This window comes from Hyaena hyaena, unplaced genomic scaffold (assembly GCF_003009895.1).
Source record: "Hyaena hyaena isolate Hyena2069 unplaced genomic scaffold, ASM300989v1 scaffold_121, whole genome shotgun sequence".
Taxonomy (NCBI): Eukaryota; Metazoa; Chordata; class Mammalia; order Carnivora; family Hyaenidae; genus Hyaena; species Hyaena hyaena.
The window spans coordinates 2,358,071-2,385,409 of record NW_024080753.1 but is presented as its reverse complement, the minus strand read 5'-3'; the positions used below and the strand labels follow the sequence as shown (position 1 = coordinate 2,385,409).

Genomic DNA, 27,339 nt, shown 5'->3' with positions numbered 1-27,339 from the left:
TGCCACGTCTGCTGCTGTGAGTGGCGGGGTCTGAGGCAAGTTACTTCGTGTTTTTACAAAGGATTGTTGTCAGGATCCCAGGTGATGCTGTGTGGACTACAGAGCCCAGCCTCCAGCCCTCGAACTCGTGAGGTAAGTAGAGCGACCAGTGTCCTATCCGCCGGCATTGCCAGCTGCGTGAAAGGGCCTGACGGAGCTATGTGCACAGGTGTGTGTCACCCCTGCTTGGGCTGGGAGGCTGGTGACCGGGGACCTCTGCCAGCTGGGTACTGGGTACTGTGACCCGAGGGCAGAATGAGCCCCCTCCTGTGGAACACGGGGGTCTGGGCCCTGAGCTCTGTGTGCGCAGGGCTGTGAGTTTGCCAGCGAACTGCTGCTCATGGGGCCGGGGAAGCACATCTTCAGCTGAGGCTCTGCCCCAGTTTCTGGCCTCGCCTCCAGCTGGAGGCTTCCTCCCGGCCCTCCTCCCCTCCCCCACCCCTCCCTCTCTGCCCCCCCACCGCGCCCCGCACCCCGGGAGGGTACCAGCGCTCCACTGCTGAGCAGGATCATGAAGATGATAAACGTCTCGAACCAGCTGTGCTCTACGATGCGGTAGCACGTCTTGCGCAGGCGCCACCACACCTTCCCCGGGGCCTGCGTGGTGTCCACGGTGCAGCAAGGACAGCGCCGGACACAGCCTGAGGGGGCGGGAGGGGGAGGGGTCAGGCCCAGGCCAGGGCCTGCGGATGCCCACATCTGATGGCAGAAGGAGTGACTGAGAGAAGGCGGGTATGATGTGGGGTAATGAACAGGGTGGGCTGGGGCGGCGGACGGCAGGGGGCACCCAGTGATGGGTGAAGGCCCTGGCAGGCCTGAGCGGCGCAGCGGGAGGAGGCTGCGGCTGGGATGGGCTCCTGCTTCTCCTCTGCTCATCTGGGGGAATATTCCAGAACTTCTAGAGTGCTCTGTCCCTGGGCCTTCTCCACGTTTGCAGGTTTGGGAAGGGCAGACCCCTCACCGAGAGCCCCAAAGGACATGCCAGGTGGAGGGCAAACTCTCATTGCATCCCCAGTCTTCCGAATATACCACCAATTCATAAAGGCACAGATGCCGACGACCCACACGGCCATGTCACGCCCGCAGGTATTGACAGAGGGCTGACTGCATGCCAGGCACCGTGCCACCTGGGGACACAGGTGCAGGGGATGGGGCCCCCGCCACCACCAGCGCAGTGTCGCTGGTCCTCGGGCGGCTGGCCCAGCGCTCCGTGGGCAGACTTGCCGTGAAGCAAGTGCGGGGCAGGAGGAGGGGCCCTGGGGTCATGAGGAATGGGGCAGCGAGGGCAAGCATCAGGGACAGGGTGGGGTGCAAGACGGCCCGGGGCCCCACGGTGCTGCCGGTAGTGCGGCCCCTCTGTGCAGGGCGAGGCTGGGAAGGGGCCACGCTGGGCAGTACCTTCAGTGAAGCAGTCCTCTGGGTCCTTGACATCCTCCCCCAGCTCGGGGATCTGCTCCAGGAGGTCGGCAGTGTTGGTCATGTCTGCTGTGCTCCCTTCCGAGTAACTGTCCTCCGGGGGCTGTGGGCAGGGGTGTGGGGCAGGGTGGGTGAGGGCCATGTAGAAGCCTCCAGCCTGGAGCCCAGAGTCTGGGGCTGCGGGGGGGGGGGGTGGTGGCCTTGAGGGGAGGTGCCCAGACTACTTTCCATGGCACACCCGGGGCACCTGAGGCTGCCGCAGGCTGAACTGAGGCTGGACGGACCTCCGGGTTCCCGGGCCTGTGCGGAGCCGGGTGGGGGAGGGGGACCCTGGGGACCCTGCATCCAGCCGAGAGAACAGACGCGGGCGGCAGCACAGGCACACGTGGCGAGGACGGCTGGCACGGGGTCTGGAGTGGGGGCACGACGATGCCGGAAACTTCCGTGCCCCGCCACGCAGGGCTCCGCGGCCCCGACCCCGGCCGGGGCGGCGCGCAGGGCTCCGGCGGGCGGGGTGTAGGGGGTGCGGGCGGCCGTCGGCGCTCCGCTGGGGGCCGCGGGAGGCCAGGCCTCGCCCTGGGGGCGGGCGGGGCTCCCCGCGGCTTCTCGGAGGGCGCCCTCAGGAAACAGCCGCCCCGGATGGCAGATCTGCTTCCGGGGGCTGGTCTACACCGGGCCACGGCCTGGCGGCGGCAGGCGCCGCTCACAAGAAGGGAGCCTTCGGTGGCCTCGGAGGCCTTCTCTTCCCTCCCTCCGGCCTTGCCCCCCCGGCCCCAGGCTGCGCGGGGAAGGGCTGGGGCCGAGGCGTTTTCGGACACCGCAGCGGCGCAGAGCGCGAGGCGCCGGGGGTCCTTCTAACCCGAAGCCCGTCTCTGCCTTCGACGGCGCGCCACGCACTCCTCCGAGGAAGCGAGGGGTCAGCGCGCCGCCCCTCTCTGCGACTCCGGGTGCCCTCCCGTGTCAGGCCCCGGGGGGCGGGGGGGCGTGACCGGCACCCTGGGGGGGGCAGCGGCGCTCGGGCCGGGCCTGACCCCACTTCCGGCCGCACCTCCGCCTTCCGCGCGGGCGTGGCGGGGTCAGGGGTGCAGACGCAGGTGACGGAAGCAAGTGGGGCGGCGGGGGTGCTTGCAGCTCCTCTCCAGCACGGCGGCTCTCCTTCCCCTGATTTTTCCCTTTTTTCCCACTTTTTTCTGCATTTTAGAAATGCAGATTTGTGCGGTTTTTGGTTTTTTGTTTTACATAAAAGCTATGGGTTTTAAATGTCGGTAGCAACTTCAAATTAGAACCCTTCTGTGGCCAGGACCCAGCTCGACGGCGGGGGTCCCCTCGGGCCGCGGCGGTGGCCGGTGTGCGGGGGGCGCCCCCGGCCCCTGACGCTCCCTGGGCCGGGGTCGCTCACAGGACCGACACTGGCCAGACAGGCGCGGAGCAAGGAACCGAGGGAGGAGGGGTGGACGCACGCAGGTGTAGGGTTCGTCCTGCACGGGGGTCTGGGCCGGCTGCTTCCAGAATGTCCCCGAAGCCCTGGCCCCCCGCGTCCCTCCCTGCCAGGACACGGCTGCCCGCGCTCCCTTCGGCACACGGGTCCCCACCGCCCGGGCCAGCGCTGCGGGCCCCCGGCCGAGGCAGGCGCGCCCCAGGACCTCACGGCCGGCTCCGCTCCAGGCGGCAGCCCGGCCGGCCTCAGGGACAAAGGCGTGCGTTACCTCACTGCACCCTGGGGCCCGGGGCTCCGCTCTCCGCTGCTGCCACCAGTCTGCCCGGGCCACACCGGCCTCGGAGGAGGGGGTCTCCGACACCTGGCTCCAGGCCCTGGGCTTGGGGAGGGCGTCTGGGCTGCCGGGGACGGGCCGGGCTTCCTGCCGGAGAGACCCCGCAGCCCGTGAGCACCCCGCCAGTGCGCTCCCAGGGCCTGCCTAGCAGCCGGAGCCCCGCCTCCCCGCGCCTCTTCCCGGGGCCTCGGCTCGCTGAAGATCAAGGGCCTCTGGGGCCGAAGGGGGCCGCGGGGAGGCTCCTGGCCAGCCTGGCACAAACCTCCCCTGCCCCCCGTTCCCTGGAAGGGTGCCCCTGGGCTGTGATGCCCGGTTCCCAAACGCTTAGGAAGGCCATGCTGACTTCCCCCAGGAGTTCCCACGGCACCCCTTCCACACACGCGCGCACACACGCACGCATGCACACATGCACACACACACACACACACACACACACACACTCTGGCCCCAGGGAGCCAGAGTCAACAGGCTCAAGAGAAGGAAAGGGAAAAGGAAGAGAGAGGAGCATCCTGGAGATAACTGGAAGCCGTGGTCCTGGAGACACCAGCGCCCCTCCCCCGGCTTATAGTGTCACCGCCCCACAGCGCGGCGTGGCTCAGGGCCGCAGCTGGCTGAGCGGCCACGGGCAGGCAGAAGGGCGCGGAGGCAAGCCTGGAGCCCCGGGTTCACTTCCACACACGGGGAGAGTCGCCTGACGGGGGCAGCTGGGACGGGCCCAGCCAGACGGAGAACCACTGACTGGCTGACCTAAAGACCCACGGAGGAGCCACGTGAGCCTGGCTCAGGCCACGGGAAAGCTGAGGGGCGGGGGCACCGTCTTTTTCGTCCAGACTCAGGCCCTAAGTGTTAAAAATAACGGGTTGGGAGATAAGATAGTGCCGTCTCTGACACCTGCCATCTTAGGGACGCTTATTTTTAAATCTCGGAGTTCGCCCTGGGCCGGGAGGAGGGGAGAGGGCGGTCGGGAGGTCAGGGGACTGGCCTCCTTCCTCACTAAGATATCCCGCCTCCTTAGTCCTGAAGGGAGACAACGGCCGGGGCTCCAGGGTGTCTGGCTCTGCTGTGGGTGCATGAGGAACTCCGAGCAAGTCCCTCTCTTGCCGGACCCCGGTTCCCCTCTCTGTGCGATTAGCTCTCACGGCTGGCATCGGGAGTGGTGGGCAAGAGCCCGTCCCTAGGACCCCTCCGGGTGGGCTGCGAAGAGAGGGTTGACAGCTGGCCTCAGCACCCTCGTGGGAGGCTGCCCCTTGGGAGTGGCCTGTGGTCTCCCTCCGTCCCGTTCCTGCGGGGGCAGCTGCTGCGAGCGAGGCTGGGACCCCTGGGCAGCAGAGCCCTGGGCCCCATAAGTAGGTGCTGCATCCCTGCTGGGCGTGGGGGGCACTCACCTGCTTGCTGGACTCTTCCTCTGTGCCCAGGCTGTTCTCCTCATCTTCCTCTGGGTCATCTGTGTCTGACTCGGCCACGGCGATGGGCACACACACGGGCTCCGTACCCCCCGGGGTGCCCTGGCCTGGCTGCTGGTCTTCCTCAAACCGCGTCTCCTTGCGGGCCGGCGGCGCCTTCTCCGGCTCTGGCGGTGGGGGGGGCGGGGAGCCGGAGGGGGCCACGCAGCTGGGCAGCCGGCCGGGGGCGGCCAGGGCGGCGGGCTTCTGAGGCGGCCGCCGGAGGAGCCCACAGCAGCAGTCCCGGGCGGTCCGCTTGAGGAAGCGCAGGCCGCGCTGGATGCGCGCCAGGGCGAGCTGCAGGTTGTTCATCTCGCCGTCGTCGTCGGGGGCTGTGAGGTTGTCGGCGCTGAAGGAGCTGAGCAGCAGAGCCAGGAACAGGTTCAGGACCTGTGGAGACGTCAGGCTCGTCAAGGCGGGCGCCATCCTAGGGCCACTCGGCCTTGGGCCCATCACGGGGCCTGGAGACCACAAGGATTGCGGAAGGCAAACGGCTGTGGGGTCGAGCCCTGTGCCCTCATCCTGACCCTCCACCTGGCCTGAACGTAGAGAGTCTGGCTATAAAGTGAAAGACCAATTCTCATCCCGTTTCCCCAGGGCTCAGATACAGTCTGAGCTGAGGGCATTCCGACCCAGATCTCTTGGGTCTTGGCCCAGGGTCAGTGTCAAAGCCTGCAGACAGGGGCCTTGCTCTCTCGGGAGAAACGGAGGCGCAGGGCTGCCTCCTGGGAAGTGGGATCCAACCTGGGGTCACCGGAACCCCACCCAGAAGCAGCCTAGAATTCCTGCAGGCCTTCCTGGGACGCGCCCGCTAGCTCTGCCCCTGAGCTGGCTCAACAGCCGGGCACCTGGCTCCTGGTGGAACACACCCCACCTGTGTCCTCAAGAGTCTCCTTACATGAGGTGTGCAAACCCCGTGTCCCTCGCACGGTTCTGGACTACTGCCTGTGGTTAAACCTTCCTGCCAGTGTAAAGCTGCTGAGAGGCAAGGGGGTGGCCTCGTGGAAGCTACATGAAAATGGCCGTGGCCTCGTTCCCACACGTGCGTCAGACTGGCTCCCAAACATCGCCGGCCGACAGGCCAGAGGCACAGCTTCCCCGCCTTGGGCCTGGTGCTTTTCCGCCCAGCTACCCCCAGACGTTCCCTCCAACGGGGCCCGTGCGGCAGGGAGGTGTGTGACGGTGGGTGTGCGGTTCTCGCGGGTCACCCACTCCGGGCCCCTCTCTGGCTGCTCAGGAGCCCCGAAGATGTGCCGCGTGCGCCAGAGAGCAGCCGACGACAGCTCTGAGGAAGGCAGCGGTAAGGCTGGGGCGCCGGGAGTCAGAAACGCCTCTAGGAAGGAATGCGCCTTCACGAGGACGGGACGGAAGGCCAAGAAGCAGGACCTGATTCTGTGTGGGGACATGATCCCTTCTGACACCGGCAGCCCTTTTCATGTCATCGGGGTGGGGGGGAGGGCATGTGATGTGATTCAGGGCTGCTGTCTACACTGGCCTCTGGCCTGGCCCCTCACCTCGGCCACACTGGCCTCGGCCTGGCCTGCTTCTGCTCCAAGTTGCCCAGCTTGGATCTGGCCTCATGCAGGCCTCGCCTCCAGGGACCTGGGGTCTAGGCTGGGGGGCAGGGCGGGGAGGGGGTGCCTGGGCAGCCCCCGCCATCCTCATTAGGCGCCAGGTCCTCCCCTGTTGCCTGCCTCTGAGGTTTGGTTTCTTCCAGTGCCTTCCCCGTCAATCACGCGCTGCGCCCCAGCCTCTGCCTCATCATGACTTCCCGTTTCAGTGGCAATCTCGCTTCCGCCCACGCCCGGCAGCGGCCCGATTCCCGAGGCGACCGGGGTGGGGGCTGTGCGGGCCGCGTCAGGTTCCCTCCCCCAGCAGCCTCGCATCTTCTCACCCCCAGGCAGACCCGCCAGGAGACGCGGGGCTGTCTGTGCGAGGGCCGCGGGCCGGCCCTGGGCTGAGAGCCTGGCACACCCGCACCCGCCCTGCAGTGCAGTCTGGCGGCTCCAGTGAGGCTGGAGGGGGCCAGCTGAAGGGAAGGAGGGGGTGCTGCCAGCACCCTGCCCCCGCTCTGGGTTCTGCCTGTGGGGCTGGAGGAGGCCTGACCCCGGCCTGACCTAGGCCCATCCTTGCATGGTTGGGGCGCGCAGAGGGGGAAGGCAGGCAGGTTTGGGGAGGGGCTCTGGAGCCTACAGCCCACAGTCCCTGAGCCGCCCACAAGCGTCTCTGGGCTGCTGCGAGGCCACCCTGCCCACAGCAGCAGCGAGAGCCCGAGGTGGGGCATCCGGGCGCGTACGGCCCACCCGCGTGCTCCGGAAAGCCCTGTGTCCACAGTGGGCACCGGCTTCTCCCAAGAGCTCATTCTCTGGCATTTGGAGTTTCGATCTCTCTCAACCCCGGCGTCCCTCGCGCTGTGAAGACGTTCTAGGACAGGCAGGCAGACGCGGGAACGAAGGCCTGGGTCCCTTGCGACAGGGTGTCAGGGACCACCGGGTAGCTACCCAGGACGACACACAGGCTCCCATGGGCCCTGCCTTACCTGGACCACCACCCGCTACGCGGGAAGCCTTCCTTGATTTCCCCTGCTGGAGTGGATCGGCACCCAGGGGCTCTTCCTTAATGCCTCTGATCATTCTAACCAGATGGACAGTTATTCTGGGCCTGTTTGAACTCTCTACTTCCCCACTCTCCAGCTGGTGAGCTAGGTCAGGGCCACATTCACCCCGTACGCCCGACACTATCTGCCGTGTTATTCTGTATGCAACAGGGGCTCAGTAAATGTTTGTTAAGCCGAACTGAAAAACCACGTGATAAATCAGTGATAGTAAATAACTAATATAATAGTGGGTAGATGGATAAATAAGTAAGTTAATGGATATAAAATGAGTATATAATAAACAAACAGGTAAATAGGTGGCTGATTGAATGAATAAGCAAATGAAGGGTGATGGATCAGTGAATGAATAAGTAGAGAGCTGGATGGCAGATGGATAGGACTGGTGACTGAGTGAACGGATGAGTGGGCTGTCCGATGGATGCAGGGGTGGATAAATGAGTGGAGGGATAGATAAGAGAGTAAAAATTGGGTAGTGGATGAATGGGTACATGGGTGGACAGATGGATAGATGAGTAGGCAGGGGTGTGTGTGTTTATGAATGAACAGGGGTTGATGGATGGGTGTCTGGTGGGCAGATAAGTGGATGGTGACTCGGTGGATGGGTGGGAGGGTGGGTAAGGGGGTCTGATGAATGGCTGGCTGGCTGAGTGAGTGAACAGGTAGGAGGACTGGTAAGTGAGTAGACAGAGTGAGAGAGAGGCGGACAGAAGAACGGGTGAGTTGGTGGGTGAGTGACTGGTAAGTAGATTGGTGGCTGGATAGGGGGGTGTATGCGTGACCAGAGAGACGGAAGAGTGAGTGGACAAAAGAATGGATGGACTGGTGGCAGGTGCGTAGACGGATGAGTAAATGGGTACAGAGGTGGCGGGTGACTGGATGGATGAGTAGGTCACGAAAGGATAGGGGATGAACAGGTGGACGGATGGACGGGTAAAGGGATGATGAGAGACTGACGGACAGATGGATAGTTTGATAGATGGCTGAGTGAATGAGCGGATGGACGGAAGGAAGGTTAAGTGAGTGGCCGGAGGGATGACCGGCTGGGTGAAGGTGCACGTGGCGTACGTGTGAGGCCACTGGCCGACTTACCACGAGGTTGCCAATGACCATAACGAGCAAGAAGACCAGCAGGCAGAGGGACTGCCCAGACACCTCCATGCAGTCCCACATGGTCTCGATCCACTCTCCACAGAGGATGCGGAAGATGATGAGGAAGGCGTGGAAGAAGTCCATCATGTGCCAGCGGGGCAGCAGGCCCGAGTCACTGATGCGGTGCCTCAGCTCCGAGTAGTTCTTGCCGAAGAGCTGCATGCCCACCACAGCGAAGATGAACACGATGATGGCCAGCACGAGCGTCAGGTTCCCCAGCGCCCCCACCGAGTTCCCGATGATCTTGATGAGGGTGTTCAGGGTGGGCCACGATTTGGCCAGCTTGAAGACCCGCAGCTGCGGAGGAGGGGTCATTGTGAGGGGCTCTGGTTCCCGCTGCCACGGCCCGCTTGCCCCGCTAGCTCCTGCCTGACGCCCAGGGAGCCCGTGGGCATCTCTCCCCAGGAGCACACACCGCTGCTCCTCTCTACGGCCTGAGGACAGCTTCACTGGGCCCTGCTCTGGGAGTCAGGTCACCACCTCCAGCTTCCCCCTCCCCCCTCAGCCCTTCTCTCCGTCCCCACACCAGCTTCCTACCCGCCTCGGGCGCACTTCCAGGAACTTCCCAGTAGATCCCTCAGCATGGAATGCCCTTCCTCTTCCAGAATCATCCTCATCAGGTCAAACCATCTCTGATTTGCCTAACTGCCTCCAACCTTCCCTCCTCCCAGTTATCACGGAGAAAGGGGGCGGGTGCTCAGCATCTACTGAATACCTGCGGTGCCAGGCCCGCGCTTAGGGCGGCTCACCTCACTCAGAGCTCCCACTAACCACAGGAGGTCGGCACCATCGGTACCTCCTTTGACAGACCAAGAAGCCAAGCCTTAAAGGTGGAGCAGCTCGTCTGCGGCCCTTGGTGTATGGCAGCGGGTGGGATGAGAACTCATAGCTGGCGCGGTCTCTACTGTCCCTCCCATCCTGCTTCCAAGCGCCCCGACATTGCCCAGACCTCTTCTAGGGAGCGCCCCCCCCCCGGTCCACCTCCAGCCCCGTGTGCGGACATCTCAGGCACCCTGCACTCTGGGGGTGGGCCACACAGCAGCAGCTTCGGGGTCACCCGAGCTCCCCGCACGGCTGCGTGGGTCCTCGAGCTTCCAGGGCCGGCTCTGAAGCCAGCAGGCAGAGCCCCCGAGAGGGGCCCGCGGAGCGTCTCCACATGTCACTTGACACGCGCCTTTGGGAAATTCATTTCACTCGTCTTACTGTCCTCACGTGTGAAATGGGTACGCAGTAACGCTGCTCTGCCTCCTGGGGCTCTGTGAGCCACCAAGAGCTTTGTGAGTCGTCAGGACGGCCACCCCAACGGCTCCCCCAGGGGGAAGGCTCCCCTCCTGTCCCTCTGTGCCCCCCACATCACCAGCACCGGGGCGCCCAGCGAGGACTGTGGGGGAGAGCAGGATGGATCGAGCAGGGGTGGCTGAGTGGTGACCTCACAGGGGCTGCCTCAGGGCCCGGGGCCCGCCCCCCACGCCCCCCGCAGTGGGCCCGGCCGGGTACCAGGCGGAAGGAGCGCAGCACAGAGAGGTTGCCCATGCGGGACAGGCCCAGCTCCATGAGGCTCAGGATGACGATGATGCTGTCGAAGATGTTCCAGCCCTGCTGGAAGTAGTAGTAGGGGTCCAGGGCGATGATCTTGAAGGTCATCTCTGCCGCGAAGATTCCCGTGAAGACCTGGGGAGGGATGGAGACTGGGTGCCCCGTGTGTGGCCAGGAGGGGTGCCCTGCTTTCTGACCCTGGCATCCGCAGGGCCCCCCTGGGCCTCCAGCTCTGACTGTACCCTGGCTCCCAGTGGGCGCCTCCTGGGCCAGGGTCCGGCCCCTCGGGGATACCTGCGGCCCAAGCTCCCCTTCAGCTCTCGGGGCCCGCCTCAGGCTCTGCGTGGACTCCCAGCTCTAGGAAGCACCTGGGGGCAGGGGAGGCTGCGGTGGGGGACACCACCCAGCCTGACACCTTCCAGCCCGTGTCCCCACCGGAAGCCCTCTCTGCAGGTGCCAGATACACGCCCGCCCGCCAGCACTCGGGCTTTCAGGCCTCAGGGCCTTCGCCCATGCCGCTACCGCTCCAGCCTGTCCACACACTGAACTCTCATCTCCGTAAAAACCGCCAGCCAGCGCTTCTCGAGGCCGTGACGGTGTGCCAGCCCTGGGCGGGAGCGCTCGCCATGTGCTGTTCCTGTTCACCCAGCCAACAACCCGGCGAGGGAAGTGTCACTGTCCCACTTTACAGGTGAGGAGACTGAAGCACAGACGGGTTAAGTAATTTGCGTGGGGTCGTGCAGCCGGTGCCTCTGAGGGGCAGGGAGTGGACTCAGTGTTGTGCTTCGAGAGCGGGAGGAGCCACCTCTGCCTCCTGGGAACGTTCCTGAGGAACTGCGTTTCCCTTGGGTCGTTGGCACCGTCTGGAGCCACCCAAGCTGGGCCAGCAGAGTCCTGAGGTCGGGGAGCCCATCGTGGAGGGGGCCACGGCCGTGACCACGCCAGCCGCCACGACGGGAATATGCTGGGGGTGCCCGGCGCGGGCCCCGCTGGCAGGAAGCTGGGGCCGACACGCAGGCCTGGGGGCTGAGGCCGGCGAGGAGGCACTGGGGTGCTGCGGGGAGGGCTGAGGTTGACGGCCAGACCACGGCTGGGGGCGGCGCCAGGGCGCCGGCAGCTGCGAGGGGGAGAGGTCAGAGATGGGGTGCCTGGGGTAGCTCGCCGGGGTCAGCAAACAGGAGGGGCGCCCCGAGGGGGCTCTGTGCCGAACGGGGAAGGACGGACACCTGCATCAGCCCGGTCCCCGTCTGTCTGCACGAGGTGGTGGGTGGGCCGGGGGCGCGGGGGCGGGTAGCCCCTGCACAAGGTCCCACCCACCACGGCCCCCGTGACTTCAGTAGTCCCGTTAGGGCTCGTGCTCAGAGGGAACCTTCCCCCACCAGCTGTGGTCTTGGGGAAGGGAGGGCCCCCCAAATCCCAGCCTCAGCTCCAGTGCCGGGCTGCCCCCACATGTGGGCGGGCTCCTCTGCCCCTTTCCTCAGTACCCAAGCCTGTCTCCGGGGTCCGGACGCACAACCACTCCGTCCCCCTCGCTGCACCGTCTGTACCTTACTGGGGTAAGCACAGCGCCCCGCCAGCGGGAGGCCACCAGCACTTGTTGAAGAACATACACACGGCTGGGTCTTCGACCTTCGGCTCCGGCAGCGCCCAGGGTCCTGGCAGCCGCCCTCCCGGCCCTGGGTCTCCCCGAGGACCCCCAAGGGTGGGCCCTTTCCTCTGACCCCGGCTGGCCCTCTGGTCTCCCCCATCACCTCCCCGAGCACGCCAGGGTAGGTGTGTTCCAAGGCCCGTTCGACAGACCCACGGATGCTAACACGCTCATTTCTGGGAAGGGGTCCAGGAAAGACCTCCGCCTCACTCTGCCCCGGGGCAAGGAGAGAGCAGATATTAGCTGGCATCGGAAGTCAGAAGAAGACGACGACAGAGGCTCTTGGGAGAAGTGATAACTGGATCAAGAGCATCGCCTGGAAACCCTTTAGAAACAGAATTTGGAAGATCCAGGCAGAACCTGCATTTTGACCAGATCGCCAGGTGCTTCTCAAACTTGGGGCACGTGGGGAGCTTTAAAAAGCCTGAGGCTTGGGTCCCACTCCCAGAGATCCTAGTCAAAATGGGCCAGAGGGCAGCCCAGGTATGGAGTTGGGTTTCTTTCTTTCTTCAGCTTCCTAGGTGACGCTAACATGCAGCTAAGCTTGAGAACCGCTGCTTTACAAATGCGTAGATTTTGGTGCCAGAGTCCCCGGAGCAGCTCAGGCTCTCTGAGGCCATGTGATCAAAGCTTGGTGGCTGAAGACATACAGAAAATGGCAGCCAGACCCAGGTTTCAAAGCCAGATCTGCTACTTTGTGATCTCAGGGCCAGTTTCCTCATCTCCCTGATGTCGAGTGTCCCCGTATGTAAAATGGGGACAGTAAGGACCCCGTAGGAGATCTCTAAAAGCTACAGCTGACGGGTGCAAAGCAGATGCCACTATGAGAGGGCCATTACTGTTACCAGCAGCAGCTTTTATGATGACTGATGAGAGTGCCCAACAGTGCCAGGAGCGCGTGCCTCCAGTTCCGCCTGTTTTACAGGCTCACTGGCATCTGGTGGGCAGAGGCTGGCAGGCTGGGGACCTGCTTTCCTTGACTCCTGGCCAGGGGGCCACTGGGCAGTGCTGATGGCTGCTTCCCAGGAAGGGGGAAACTTTAGGGAAACCCCAAATTCTCCCTGACCATATTTTAAACCATATTTTAATCTTTAATATCTTTAACTGTACATACTATAAAATTGCTTTTAAAATTAATTCCTTGTAAACATCTTTCAATGCCAATTAAACATGATCTATGGTGTTCCTTCCTTCCTCCCTCCCTCCGGCCCCCACTCCCTCCCTCCCTCTCTGCCTGAGCACTTGTGGAATATTCCACTGTACAGATGTGCCCTAAGTCGTTTAACCATCTCCCTGCGATGGGCATTCTTTTGTTCCTATTAAAAACATTGCCATAATAAATATCCATCCGGATACTTGTTTTAAAACATCTTGCCCAATTCTGTTCTTAGGATAAATTTCTGGAAATGGAACTGCATAGTCAATGAGCATTTCTAGGGATTCTGACACATATATTTCTATTTTAACTGCACAATGGCTGGAGACTGAAGAATGCATGGTATCCTGTCTTTGCTGCAACTTGCTTTGAGACATAAAATGTGGTCATTTTGTAAATGTTTCATGTGTATTTTCTTTCATTGTTGGGTGCTGTGCTCTGCACATTCATTAAGTCAAACTTTTTATTCCTGTTATTCAAGTCCTCTAGATTCTTGGCGATCTTTTGTGGGCTTGACCCATCAGCCATGAAGGGTGATCTCTCACTAAGATTGTGGTCTTGTTAAATTGATCTCATTGTCTGGTTTACATATTTAGAAGCTATGTAATTTGGTGCGTGCAGGTTTAGAGTTATATATTCCTGGTGAACCGTTCTGTCATCTTTATGTTTTGGATCTCTTTATCCCTTAATAACACTTTCTGCTTTAAAGTATATTTTGTTTGATATTGACGTAACTCTTAATTTTCTTGATAGTATTTGCCTGGTCTATCTTTTTTCCATTTCTTCTTCTTCAATCCCTTTTAGGGATTTGGGTCCCAAAATATATTTGGGCATCTTTTGTAAAAAAAAAAAAAAAAAAAAAAAAAAAAGCCATATAGTTGTGTTTGATTTCTTTACCAAACTGACAATCTGTCTTTTAACTGGTGAGTGCAGTCCCCACTTCTATTTATTGTGACTTCTGGTATACGTGGACCTGTGTCTTCACTTTATTTTGTGTCTTCTATTTTTTTTTCCCCTTTGCTTCAGGTTGAATTGTAAAATTTCTCCATGTTCCTCTCCACTGGCTTGGCAGTTACGATCTTCCACTCCTATCCTCTTAGTGGTTACCCTAAAAGTTTTAACCATCGGTCTTGAATTAATAACATCTAAACTAACTACTGTTTCATAGCGTACATGAACTTCAGACCATCCTGCCTCCAGCCCTGCTCCATGCCTCTCTCACATGCTGCTGTTGTCCAGTGTTTTAGTTCCTACTTTGTATGCCCTCCCATCAGCCACCTTATTATTCTTGTCTTTACAGTCAACGCTTGCTTAGTGTCACCCACATCCCTTCAGGATTGTCTCAAACCCTATTTCTGCATCATTTTACTTCTCTCTGAAGTACACGTTTGTCATTGTTTCATAGAGATAATCTGTGCGTGGCAGACTCTTGGTCTTTGTTCAGGGTCCTTCGTAAACAGTAGGACAATGGGCAGAGAATCCGAGGGTGTCCTGTGTTTTCTTCTAGAACTTTGAAATGTCACCATCTTCTGGATTGTGTTGAAGCAGCTGTGGAGTCTGCCGTCTCCCTCACCGCTGTCCGTTAGGCAATCTTTCTTGCTTCAGTTGCTGTATGATGTCTTTGCTTTTCATGCACAGCGTGGCGTGGCACGATATTTTATTTATCCTGTGCAGGATGTAGTTCCTGAGTTTAAGGTCCATTTCTTTTACCAGTTCTCAACTATTCCTTCTTGAATATTCTCTTGCCTCCGTTCTCCTCCCTTCTCCCTCTGGACTCCTGTCAGCTGTCTGCTTTACCTTCTCATTCTGACTCCACGTCTCTGAACCTTGATTTCATAGTTTCTGTCTCTTCTTTTCTCTTTTCTACGTTCTGGGCAACTTCCTTAGATCTAAAATTATATTAATTTAATTCTGTCCCCAGCTATACGAATGTGCTATTTTATTTATATACTGAGATTTTAATCCCAATGACTGTTTTCCATTTCTAGAGATTGGATTTGGTTCTTTTCCAAAGCTGTCTTATTCTTTTATGTTTTTAATTCCCTATTTTAAAAAATGTTTTATTTATTTATTTTTGAGAGAGAGAGAGGAGGAGCAGGGGAGGGGCAGAGAGAGAGAGGGAGACACAGAATCTGAAGCAGCTCCAGGCTCTGAGCTGTCAGCACAGAGCCCGACGTGGGGCTCGAACCCATGAACTGTGATATCATGACCTGAGCCAAAGTCAGTCCCTTAACCAACTGAGCCACCCAGGCACCCCTTTAATTCCTTATTTTACGTCTTTAGTTATTACAGACGTTCTTACTTTATAATCGCTATTCGACAGTTATATCACAGGACATTTGTAAGGGCATAAGCCTCTGTGTGTGTGTGTGTGTGTGTGTGTGTGTGTGCGCGTGCGCGCGCTGACCCTTCTTCACAGTGGAGTATTTCCTTGTGTATTCTGTGATTTTGAGAACACATTTGGCCTGGGTTAAAGGTGTGTCTTTTCAGATAAGTTTTGTGCTTGCTTCTTGTAGGGGCCCCAACGCGTCACAGGGTCACTTTATCTGTTAAATTTTAGGCAGAGGTTTCAGAAACACTCAGCTATAGATCCAAACCCAAATCTATGGAAGGCCACATCCGTAGTCACAAGCTTCCAGCGGTCATTTTTTCCTCCTCTTCGGCCCTGGCTGAGCCTGGAAGCTTCCTTCTTTATCATTTCCCGGTTTCAGTGCCAGGATTTTTTTCTGGTTCACTGTTCTACCGAATGGAGGGCTATCTTCTCATGGGGCCACTCAGTTCCACCCCCCTACTCGTGCCGTCTCAAGATCTGCCTTGTCTACGTGTTCACTGACCTGCACGTCCCCAGGCTGCCCTAACCAGCAGCGTCACCTGCTCCCGCCCACCCCCAGGGCAACTACAGGCCCATTTCACCTGTAAACGTCTATGGTTTTTAAGTTCCTTTTTGTTGTGGGCACTTGGGGATTTTTGTTATTCTCTCGTGAGCTCTGACAGGCATTTCAAAGAATATGTGCTATATTTTTAGTTATTCTGTAGTAGGAGGCTTGTCAGGTTGTTTGGTTCACACTGTTAGGAACAAAAGTTGCATTTGCTCTTTAGGTGAAGGGCTAAAGGTCAAATCTATCGATCTTCTCTTTTATGGAATTGGTCTTCAACGACATGCTTAGAAAGGTTTTCCCCATACTCAGATTATTTTCCCGCGCTTAATTTTATGGTTCTGTTTCTTTACATATAACATTTAAACCACTGAGAATAGATTAGCTTCGAGACCATCAAAACCTTACACAGCAGCAACAAAGCCATCCAAATGAAACAAAATACAGCTACAATCCAATCACATGGTTTATTACTAACAATAGGACCCCAAGTTTAACACAACTTCACTTCAATCACAACTCAATGATCCAGGGAAGTCACCAGGGCCCTTTAGCACCTTGATTTGCTGCTCAGTCCAACCCAGTGGTCACATCCCAGTAAAACCGCACTCAGCTGCAGCCCTGCACAAGCACCGTGTGAAGACCACCCGGCACAAGCCCGGCACCAGTGTGCCAGAAACGCCACAGATGGGAACACAGCTTTCTGCTTGCACACGGAAGAAGGAAAGGAAGTGCCATGATAGCAAAACGGACTCACGTTTGAGAAAAAATTTGAATAGACCCCAAGAGAACTATCTAGAGTTCTCAATATGGGAAGTAATAAAGGAATAGAACCTTCACAGTTCACGGTGTAGACCTGCCTGCCCAGGTCAGGTTGGGGCACCTGTGAAACTGAGACCAAGACAGGGCTGACTCAGCAGTAAGAGAAAGCTGGGCTGAGCGACCCTCTCCTCCCCCCAACCTCAGGGGTGATCGTGGGAGCTCCTTTTGGACGCCCCTGGGCCCTTTGGCAGACGTCCCCCGGAAGCCCCTGGCTGTGCTTAGCGGGGCACAGCCAGCAGGGCCCTGCCTCTCAGAGTCAGGGGACAGTGGTTACATGCCCAGCTCTGCCACTACTGTGTCTTCTCTTGAGCCTCAGTTTCCCATTTTTAGAATAAAGAGGTTGGTCTTAAGGGAAAAAAACATCAGAATTAGAACCCAGACATTCTGACTTCCGGGGGGAGTCTCTTTAATAACATCAGCAGTGACAATAACCACAGACCACAGCTATAGTTTATTTGGAGCGCTTACTGTTTATCAAACTCTGAGCCAAGCACATTACACACATTATCTTATTCAATCCTCATTAGCTTCCTATGAGCTTGATATTGTCATACTAATTTTACATTTATTAAATTAAACAAATCCTTATTTTGCCAATGACTGAGACTAAGTAATTTGCTTGAGGTCACATAGTAAGAGCTGAGTCAGAATTCAAATCTGGCTCTGCCTGATTGATTACTACGCCCAACTATCCATCAGTCCATCCTCCAACCATCCATCCATGCACCACCCACCCATCATCCATCCACCCACCCATCCACCCATCTATCTATCCACCCATTCACCCATCTATCCATCCACCCATCTATCCACCCATTCACCCATCCACCCACCCACCCATCCACCCACCCATCATCCATCCACCCACCCACCCACCCACCCATCCACCCACCCACCCATCCACCCATCATCCATCCGCCCACTCACCCATCCATCCACCCATCCATCCATCCACCCACCCACCCATCCATCCATCCTTTCCTTAAGAGAACTGCCTCTTATCGCATACCCTCCTCCGATGCTAACCGCCGTACCTCATGTCCCTGCACATTTCAAGTGCACCCCCAACTCACTTCTGTTTTCCAGCCTCTGGGCATCTCACTCTCATCTACATCTCAGTTCCTTACAACCTGATCCTGACACTTCCTGCTCCAGGATGTTTTCCATGATGCCTCCCACCTTCAGAAGACCCTTTTGTGCTCTGGATCCCCCCTCGCTATCCACGAAGGCCGTGCCAGCTGGCCGAGAGGCCTGCACATGAGGATGCACACTCGAGAGTCAGCGGCCAGGGGCCCTTACCAGGTTTCCGACCTGCAACATCTCCTCAAATTCAGTGGTCATATTGTAGTGTTCCAGCGCCATGAAGAGCGTGTTCAGCACGATGCACATGGTGATGGCGAGGTCGGCGAATGGATCCATGACCATGAACTTTACCCTCTGCTTGATGGACATCCACAGCGGGCAGCATTCCCAGATCAGGTAGCGCTGGGCAAAGCGGTTCCAGCACGGTGGGCATTTGCGGTGAGACTCTTCCAGCTCTGGGGGTAGCCAGGGAGCAGCTTTGTTTTTGTGGACTGACTCGCACAGCATTTGGTGTCCCAGAAAAGACGTGTGGCTTAGCCGGGAGGTGGCAGGGGGATGGTGGGAGGGGCACGGGAGGCCGGGGCGGGTGTGGCCTGTGTCCAGCCCCCTTCCTCTGGAAACACGACCCGAGAGGCCGCAGGGACAGGGTGCGGGGGCACCTGGGACAAGACGGGTGAGCACGGGTTCTGTCCTGAGACAAGTCTCACGTAGACAAGGGGACACTCGGGGCAGGACTAGCCGAGAAGGGTGAGACAACGTCTGAGACAGGCAAGTTCAGATCTAAGGACACCCAAAACGGAAGAACAGACGTGGGCATCTGGGACACGTTAGGACAGATGGCGGGTGCCCGGAACAGGCCAGGAAAGAGACGAACACACATGGGACAGGAGGGAGCAAGGCTGGGGGGCGGTGCCAAGCTCAGACTGGAACGGCTGGGGTTGCCCGGGGCGGGGGGGGGGTGCTGGCCGGGGTGGATGCGGGGTGCCTGGAATAGCCTGTGGTGGACACGGAGTGGCTGGGAACAGTCTAGAACAGGCATGCCGGGCCCGGGTGGTCCCAGGAAGGCATGGGTTTGCTCGGGAGAGGACGGGAGGAGGCCGGTGAGCGCCCGGCACAGGCCAGGACCGCTGGGAAGGCTGGAAGAGGCACAGACGTGGTGAGGGCCCACCGGTGACACGGACTGGAGAGCCCGGGCCAGCTGTGGGGGGTCGCAGGCCAGCCCAGCTGCCGGGGTCAGGCTAAGCCGGGGGGGGTGCGGTTTGGGGTGCTGACCTTCCAGTGCGCTGGTGAGGACACTGACTGCGCTGAGTGCCCGCTGCCGCTCCCCCGGTTCCTCGAAGCCGTCTGCACACGGAGCCCGGGGGCTCAGCGTCTGGGGCCTGCCCGGCTCCTCCGACGGCGTGGTCTGGGTGCAAGCAGCAGACAGCCGTCAGCCTGGGCGCGGGGGCCCTGCTGGGCCTGGGACAGCGGTGTCCCGGACTCAGGGCTCGGGGGCCAAGGGGAGATAGGACAGGGGTCCGGATGGGACACGATGCCGGGCTCCTCTGCTCCCGACCCCTCACTGTTGCTGACTCCCCCCATCCCTCTTGCAATCATCTCCTTCATTCTTTCTTCATCGGCTCTCGTCAGCGGTTGTTCCTGAGCGCGGACAGGAAACTCCATGGACCCAGTTCTCTTAACCAGATGCTGTCGTTATACATTAGGACGCGCAACAACACTCTGGGAGTCTTAATGGACCACAAGGTCCCCAGAGTCAAGAGCACAAAGAAGCAGAAGAAAAACCTCCCATGCTCTAAGGCAACATTAATAGAAGCAGGAAGCACGATGCTCAGACAGAGCTGGGGGGCCTCTGTGGAGGCAGGTCGGCAGTCTCTCCCCAGAAAATGAGACTGGCTCTGCTCTAGCTATCTAACCTCATAAATAATTATACACGTGCACCGGAAATAGGTGCGCAGGGATGGCCACTGCAGCCCTGCTCCTGATACCAGAAAGGCAACACTGATCAAGAGAAAGAATCCCAAGGTCAATTCTGGATACAACCCGCCTCTGGACCCAGATACTGACGATAAAGACAACGAGGCCTGTGCGTTCCCACGGGAGCCCCTCCAGGACAAGCAGTTTGCTGAAGCACCAAGAAAAAGATCTTGAGGAAACACCCGAATTGTTCAAGTGAGTATTTCTGGGGACCGGGATTGTTGGGGGAGGCCAAGGAGACGGCGAAGTTTCCTTCCGCCTCTGCACTCCTGCACTGTGGGATCTGTTTTCAGTGAGCCTGCATCATTTTGGAAAAGGCACCCTCTGGGCCCACTCACAGCCCCGCCACTCAGTGCCACGGGGGAGCCCACGATGCCTTCACCCTGCGTGACCACGGTCCACGAGCCCGAGCTGGGGCTGTCCCGGCACTGGGCTGTGCGGCACGCAAGGGTGAGAGGCTCTATCATCTCTGTGGCTCAGAAGAAAGACGGGCCTAGGCCCCCCTGGGCAGCAGAGCCAGGGCCTGTCGTGGTTACCAAAGCCACTTGCACTCAAGTCGAAGTCAGCCTTTGCAATTGGTGGGACGGGCCTGGAATGCTGCCTAGGGAGGGAGTGAGCTCCCAGTCATGGAAGTATTCAACCAGAGGCTCCTGAGAGGGCTGAGGTGGCTGCTGTAACAGTAGTGGCTCGGGTCCAACAGAACCCCAAACCTGGCCACTTTAACTCACAAACACGTCTGGAATTCTGCCGGCTTCCCTTCTGCCCCTCGACACTCTGTGATAGTCTGAGTTGTCATTTAGTGAGAATTTACTTGCTCTTCTCGCAAGGATGACACAAGTGCTTTGGCCGATGGAATGAGAGTGGATGTGACGTGAACAGGAGCACCTGAAGTGCCGTCTGCCTAGCTCTTGTGCTCCAGTCATCTGCTGTGAGAGCAGTTTCCCCAGGTCAGCTGCCGCCCTGGCACAGAGACACACGGGGCAGCTCTGAGCCTGCCCCACGGCATGTGCAGACTGAGGCAGTGCTGCCCAGCCACGCCCGACCTAGATCTGTCACACCACAGTCAACCTGCAGACAAGCGAGTGTGAAAATAAAGGCTTATTGTTACCCACTGCCTTCTGGGGCACTTTGTTACACAGCATTATTGCAGCCAGAGCTGACTGATACACCTCCCTAGTGCAGTCTGCCATCTCTTCCCTCTGTCCTCCACGCCGCAGAGAGGGATTCCCTTACAAAGTAAATCAAGTCATGACTGTTCTCTCCTCCTCTCACCCCGTGCTTCCCATCCTACTCAGACGAAATCTGAACTCTAGTGCCTATGGGGGCTGCACAACCCAAATCCCTTCGTGCTGTTTCCACCCCACCTGACCCTGCACGGGCCTCGAACACGTCAAGCCCACTCTTCTTCAGGACTTTTGTACTTGCTGTTCCCTCTGCTTACAACACTGTTCTTCCATATCTTTGTGGCTCGCCCCCCAAATCATTTGCCTGTCAATTTTAACGTCACCCCCTCAGGAAGGACTTCCCGAGTATTCTAAGAGCCATCCCCAACCCTCGCCCTAGCAGCCTTCTAGCCCGTGACCCTTGCTGCTCCCTGGAAATATTGACCAGTCTGCCATCTGTGTTCCTGGCCACAGTGTAAACTCCACAAGGTCAGAGCTCTCGTCTGCTCACCGCTACATCCCTGGAGCCTCCACCTCGACGCAGCAGGCTGGCACTGGACACGTGTCGGCTGGATGGACAATCACTCGGGAACCAGAGGCTTGGGTCTAGTTCTAGCCCTGCCCATGACCTGCTAGAAGCCCAGGGGATTGGAGGGCACAGTCTACTGTGTGGAGGGAGAAGAACGGCTGCCCCCCACCCCACCTGGCCTTCTGGGACAGGCACACTCATACAGACAGCGGACAAAATCGATTTTCACCCTCTACCCCCTCAATCGGGATAAATCGAACATGAGCTGTCTGCTGGGCTGGCCCTTTCTTCCCTCTCCTGCGACGGCTGAGCACCCACTATGCGCCCCACAGACCGGAAGAGTCTTCCCGGACGCAGTGGAAGCTGAGGAGGGATTCCCAGGAGCCTCTGCCGCTAATCTCTTTAACTTTACAATGTCTCCATCTTGGTCTGCTAATTCCTTTAACTTTCCAAATAGCCCCGTGGCCTGCTAATCCCTTTGAGGTTACAAATGGGCCCCACAGAAGTGAGAAAGGGTGAAGTCAGAGCTCCCAGTAATGAAGTGTTTGAGCTTGGACTCCTCCTGGTGTGTGCAGCACAACGAGATGATTTTCTCCCTAATGAGATTAGGAAATTCTATTAGCGCTCTGGGCTGCTGGATCGGCCGCACAAGGCCGGGGCTCCAGGGCCAGGCCTGCCCACCCCCCACCCCCGGACCCGGCACTCCTGGGGGGCAAGACACCCCACCTTCCAGGTGACGGCTGCTGGGATCTGCCCCCACGAGTCTCCTAGGACCCTTTCCCTGCCCCCTGCCCCGGAGGAGTGTGAGGGTCTCTGGCGCCCCAGGCATCTTTACTCCCTCCTCCTCCTCCTCCTCCTCAGTAATCATGGCGGTAGGTGATAATGACTCAAACCTGAGGCAAGTACAGGTCTAAGCACCAGATGGATTTTAACCCTCTTTGTCCTCACCACAACCTGCTGACCGCTTAACTGATGAGGAAACTGAGACACAGAGAGAGTCACTGACCTGCGTCAAGTCCCACGGCCAGAGCCAGTATCTGAGCTGGAGCAAAACCAGCCATCTGGCTGTGAGGCCTCTCTCTTCAGCACCCCTCCCCCTCCCTGATCCAGGCTCCCGGGCTCCTCCTAGCTCCCTTGGGAAGTCTCCCCTCCTCCGTCTCCTGCAGGCCCTGGGGTATAAGCCACACATTTGTCCTTCTTCTGGGTGGGCTGCCCGGGACACAGCACTGGGGGTCAAAGGTCAGCATGGCTGGCCTCTCGGTACCTTTTTGATGGTGACTTCAACTCCTTTCCCCTTTGCTCCCTGGGCTCCAGCTATTCTGACCTCACGGCATTTCTTTCAGTAGGGTGGGCACGCCTCTGCCTCAGGGCCTCTGCACTGGCTGCTCTGCAGGCCTGGAGCACGCTCCCCTCAGATGATGTAACGACAGTATGTTATTACGACATTATCACAGCATCAACAGGCTTATGATGTCCTGATTGCCACAGCCGTGTGAGCCCATCCATCCTCACAACACCGTGAGATGGGTGTTTTAAATTCACTTTACAGATGACAGACCTGCAGAGAAAGTAACTTGCCCACTGCCACCCAGCTGGGAAGCTACGAGCTGGGATTTAAACCCAGTTTGTGTCCAGAACCTGGGTGCCAGATCACCCCCCAGGGTTTCGGAAAGCAGCCTGACTCCCACTCTTGCCTCCTTTAGGTCTTTGTTTAAACGCCACTTAACGAGTGAGGGTTCCCGCTCTTGCATCCTTACTTTTGCCTTCCTGCAGCACTTATTATTTGGGCTAACGTTTACCTGTTTGTAAATTACTGAAACATTTCAGGCTTGGTGACTAACGGCTGCCCAGAGCCCTCTAAGTATCGCCTTGCCACTCTGGCCCCTTCCCCAGAGCCCCCTGCATTGCCCAGGAGTCAGCAACTCTATGGGCTAACAGCTGGCACACACAGGGCCACAGGACACTGGTCCTGTGCCATCATAACATCCCGATGCCCGAGCTTTACCTGGCGCTAAATATTAACTATCACCCCCGTTTATGAACATTATATACCATGTATACACATACACCTATTGTTTTTGTTTCGTTGCCCTTTGCCTGTCTGCCCCCATTATCGTGGAGATCTATGAGGGCCCAGATTCTTTTCCCTAAGTTTATTCACCCCCAGAGCCCAGGATACAACAGATGCTCAGTAAACACCAGGTGAGTGTTTTGGACGTGGCCCTGGTGACGGGTCTGGGAGGGCTGCATCGCGGGGCTGGCTCACCGTGTCTGGGGGGCGATCCAGCGTCACAAGGCGGAGGAGACGGCTCCCTGGGGAGGTGGCCTCGGGGTCACCTGCCCCCAGCAAGGAGACCACCCCGTTGCAGTCCACGGTGCTGTTCCTTTTACCATTGAGGGCAAGGCTGGGAGCTGACAACCCCTGTCCCTGGGCACTGGGCCGGCGCAGAGACCAGGGCACCAGCAGTGACGTGCGGTGGCTCTCGCTGTCACCCGCTGTGCTGTTTTCGTCATCAGCAAAATCTGTCTCCGAGCCCAGGTCTCGCCTGCGAAAGGTGAAAATGCTCCCACGGCTGGAGCGCGGCTTCACCGACGTCCTGCTGAGGCCGTGGGCGCTGCTCAGACGACTCTGGGGGACAGGGAGAAGCCGGCTCTTCGTGAGCTCGCAGCCTGGCCCCTGCGGTGTCCTCTGAGGCCAGGGAGCTTCTCAGAGCACCCAGGGCCACAGAGTGCTCGCCGGCCACTCAGAAGGGGGCGGGGGGCGGACGCACAGTGTGCTCACACTCACGGTGAGGTCCCGCACACCCAGGGTCTCTGCTCACCTAATGCCGGCGCCTCTGGGGCTGGGCATTCAAGCTTACCGGGCCCGAAGGCGGGGCTCTGGCTGGGCCCGGGGAGGAGGCAGCCAAGGTCCTCCAGGCGCAAACAGGCCTGGCCCGGCAGGACCCGGGGCAATGAGCCCTGCGCCTGACTCACAGGGGCGCGTCCCTGGCGCCTACCCCTCCCCCCCACGGGGTGTGGTCTCAGCCCATCTCCGCCCCAGCCCCAATGCTGGGGACCTAGCTGAGTGTGGGGACATCGTAACGCCCACATCTAGCCGGTCTCTCTGCCCAGACCTCCTCCACTCCAAGGACGGTCATGGGGAACAGGAAGGCCCGGGACGGGGCTCAAGGCTATGCTCCTCGGGGAACAGCCATGAGGGGCCGTGACCGCACCAGGGGCCCAACGGGATGGGCTTTTGATGCCAGAGCCACCCGAAAGGGCTGGAACCCCGCCGGGGATTACCATTGCTCTGGGGCCGTCCTCCGAGTCGGACTTGGGGAACCTGTCGTCCCCACACTCCTCTGTCCCTGAAGACACTCGTTTGCTCCCCCTGCGTCTTCTTCCATGAGTGGTTACCGGGCCCAGAGGGGACATCTCCAAGGAGCTTCGTGACGCGGTGTCCACGCCCCTGACGGTGAGGGCCTGGGCAGGGGGAGGGGCGGGTTTTGGTCACTGAGGTTCCGGCCGGCCTCAGGCTACGGCACGCCAGGCAACTCTCAGTATCCGTTTCGCCGTCAGGAAGTGGACTTGCACACTCAGCCCAGGCAAGGGCATCACGGAGACATCAGCCCAGGGACCCAGCATGTTTTCAGAGAAATCCAAGTCCCAGGAAGAGGAAAGAAGGGCTGAGGTGGGCAGCTCTCGGGAGAGGGAGAGTGCGAGGGGCAGTCGGGGGGGGGGGGGGGGGGGCGGCAATGAGCAGACGAAGTGACAGAACTAGAGAGCAGGAGATCTTCTAGAAGGTTCAGCTGGCCCAAACGGGAGCTGGGGGAAGAAAGTGGATGTCCACGTGGCTTCTGACCGGCACGCTCTGTAACTGGCCTCCAGGCCCTGCGTGGGGAACTACGAGTGACCAGGGCAGTAATGCCGGCGCTTAGGTTCCGAGCTGCTCAGGCCTCCGGCCTCGGACCCTCCTCACTAAGCTACCAGAGGCATCCCGAGACCGGCACAGACTCAGTCCGGGGCCACGTGGCTCTCTTACCCAGCATGCACTAGGCCCTTTACCCAGCAGGCCCCATCTTCGCTCAGAAGACACGACGGTCATGGGAACGCTTCTCTCAGCACGCCCCACACTGCCAGGGCCACCTGTACCCAGTGGGCACTACTTTTACCTCGCAGGCACCTCATGAACAGGCACTGTCTTTACTTGGATACCGAATTTTTACCTACCAGGCACCACATTCACCTAAAATACCTTTATCAGCAGACACCAGTTTTACCCAGCAGGACCCGCTTTTTAACCAGCAGATGCCATGCTTACGGGCACCGGCGTACCCAGCACGCGCCGCGCTGACAGGCACCGGCCTTCCGCAGCAGGCGCCATGTCCATAGGCACCAGTTTTGCCCAGCACGTACCACACTCCCGGACACCAGCTTCACCCAGCAGGCACCGCGCGCACGGCACTGGCCTCGCCCGGCCGATGTCGGGCGCCTGCAGGCAGCCGAGGGGCTGGCCTGGAGGCCCGGAGGCCGCACTGCCCACCCACCTCATGCTCTCTCTTGAGCATCTCCATGGCCTCCTGGAAGCGCTTCTCTTTCTCCTCGGTCTCCGCGATGGTGGCCTGGTTCTGCTCCTCGTAGGCCATGGCCACCACCGCCAGGATCAGGTTCACCAGGTAGAAGGAGCCCAGGAAGATGACGAGCATGAAGAAGATCATGTAGATCTTCCCTGCGGACCTCAGGGTCTGAGGGAGCGGGCGAGAGAGGGTACCTTCGCGGCGACCCCGGCTGGGTCGCGGTCACGGGGGTTCGGGTCGTCCGGCCTGGCTGTGCCGGGGGGCGCGGATGGCCGCAGGCGGGGGCGGGGGGGCGGCCTCCACACGGGGGCAGGATGCCCCGGGCGACGGGGGCAACGCCGCGTCCGCAGAGGGGCCCTTCGCGCGGGAAGGGCGCCCGCCCCCGCCCCCCGGCCGCGCCCCCCGGCCGCGCCCCCGCCCCCGCCCCCCGGCCGCGCCCGCTCCGGCGCCGCGCACGCACCTGCTGGTACAGGCGCTCCCAGCAGTCCTGCGTCATCAGGCGGAAGAGCGCCAGGAAGGCCCAGGCGAAGGAGTCGAAGCTGGTGTAGCCGTGGTCGGGGTTGTCTCCTGCCTTGAGGCACCGGTAGCCCTCGGGGCACGTCCTGCGGGGCGGACAGCGACTCTGCCCCAGCCGCCAGGGCCCCGCCCGCCGAGACGCCCGCGGCTTCCCGAGCTAGCAGCGAGCGCGGGGCCCCGCGGCGGGACTTGTCCTCGCGGTTCCGGCCCGGCCCACGTCCAGCCGCTCCCGCCCGCGCGGCACGCCGTGCCCGCCGCCGTCCGAGTGCCCTCTCCTCCCGGAGGCGGTGCCCGGGGCTGGCTCGCGGGCCTCTTCCTGCGGCTGCTTCCCCCGCCGGGAGCCGCGCGCTGGGCAGGCTGGGGGTGGGGGGGCGGCCTGGGGCCTCGTCCCGAGAACGAGGGGCCGTCTGCAGGGCTGCGCACGCAGGCACGGAGGGGCAGCTGAGGGTCCCCGGGGCGGGAGGGCACGGCCAAGGGCCTCTGCCCCTGCTACCGTCCAGACCATCTCGTTAGTGACAGGAAGGGCTGGACCTTCCTGCTGGGAGACGCAGGGCCGCAGCCCCACGGAGCCCCTCCCGCACGGAGCTGTGGGCCCCCTTCTCCTAACAGCTGTGGCACAGTCACGCTGACCCAGACCCTGGATGCCCGGGGCCCTGGGAGCTGCCCACGGTTACTGGGCAGCTCTGGGCACCACCCCCAGCCTGCAGGTGTGGGCTCCGCTTGCCCTGGAGGAGACTCCAGGCCATTGGGGGCAGCTCACTCCTGACCCAGTGGGCAGGTGGGCAGGGAGGGAGTAGAGACGGGGGTGGGTGGGGAGGGCGGCCCTGGGGGGCTTCTGGAAAGAAAGGGAACCAGGGTCGGGCTGGTGGGGGCACTGCAGGCCCTGTTCACCAGCCCCGCAGGTCTGAGCCCCTGGCCTTTTTTTCAATCCCCTTAGAGCCGTCTTCCCCGTGCTGGGGGCGGTGTGGACAAGACACCAGGCCTCCGGCAGGGAACGGAAGCAGGGAAAGCCTGGGGTCAAGGGCATAAACTCAAAGCACAG

The 27,339-nt window shown here is 59.8% G+C and overlaps 1 protein-coding gene across 1 annotated transcript in view; it reads right to left on the bottom strand.

The window, feature by feature from the left end:
* The window catches only part of SCN5A (sodium voltage-gated channel alpha subunit 5), a 73,052-nt gene that overhangs the window by 22,945 nt on the left and 22,768 nt on the right, over positions 1-27,339 (bottom strand). The window contains exons 8-19 of the mRNA XM_039237226.1: positions 26,242-26,383; positions 25,752-25,949; positions 24,508-24,687; positions 23,489-23,851; positions 18,829-18,961; positions 17,773-18,011; positions 9,933-10,106; positions 8,376-8,732; positions 4,613-5,059; positions 3,162-3,314; positions 1,438-1,558; positions 526-680 (exon numbers count right to left, since the gene is read on the bottom strand). Of these exons, the coding sequence (XP_039093157.1) occupies positions 526-680; positions 1,438-1,558; positions 3,162-3,314; positions 4,613-5,059; positions 8,376-8,732; positions 9,933-10,106; positions 17,773-18,011; positions 18,829-18,961; positions 23,489-23,851; positions 24,508-24,687; positions 25,752-25,949; positions 26,242-26,383 (2,662 nt within the window). The remainder of the gene's footprint in view (positions 1-525; positions 681-1,437; positions 1,559-3,161; positions 3,315-4,612; positions 5,060-8,375; positions 8,733-9,932; positions 10,107-17,772; positions 18,012-18,828; positions 18,962-23,488; positions 23,852-24,507; positions 24,688-25,751; positions 25,950-26,241; positions 26,384-27,339) is intronic.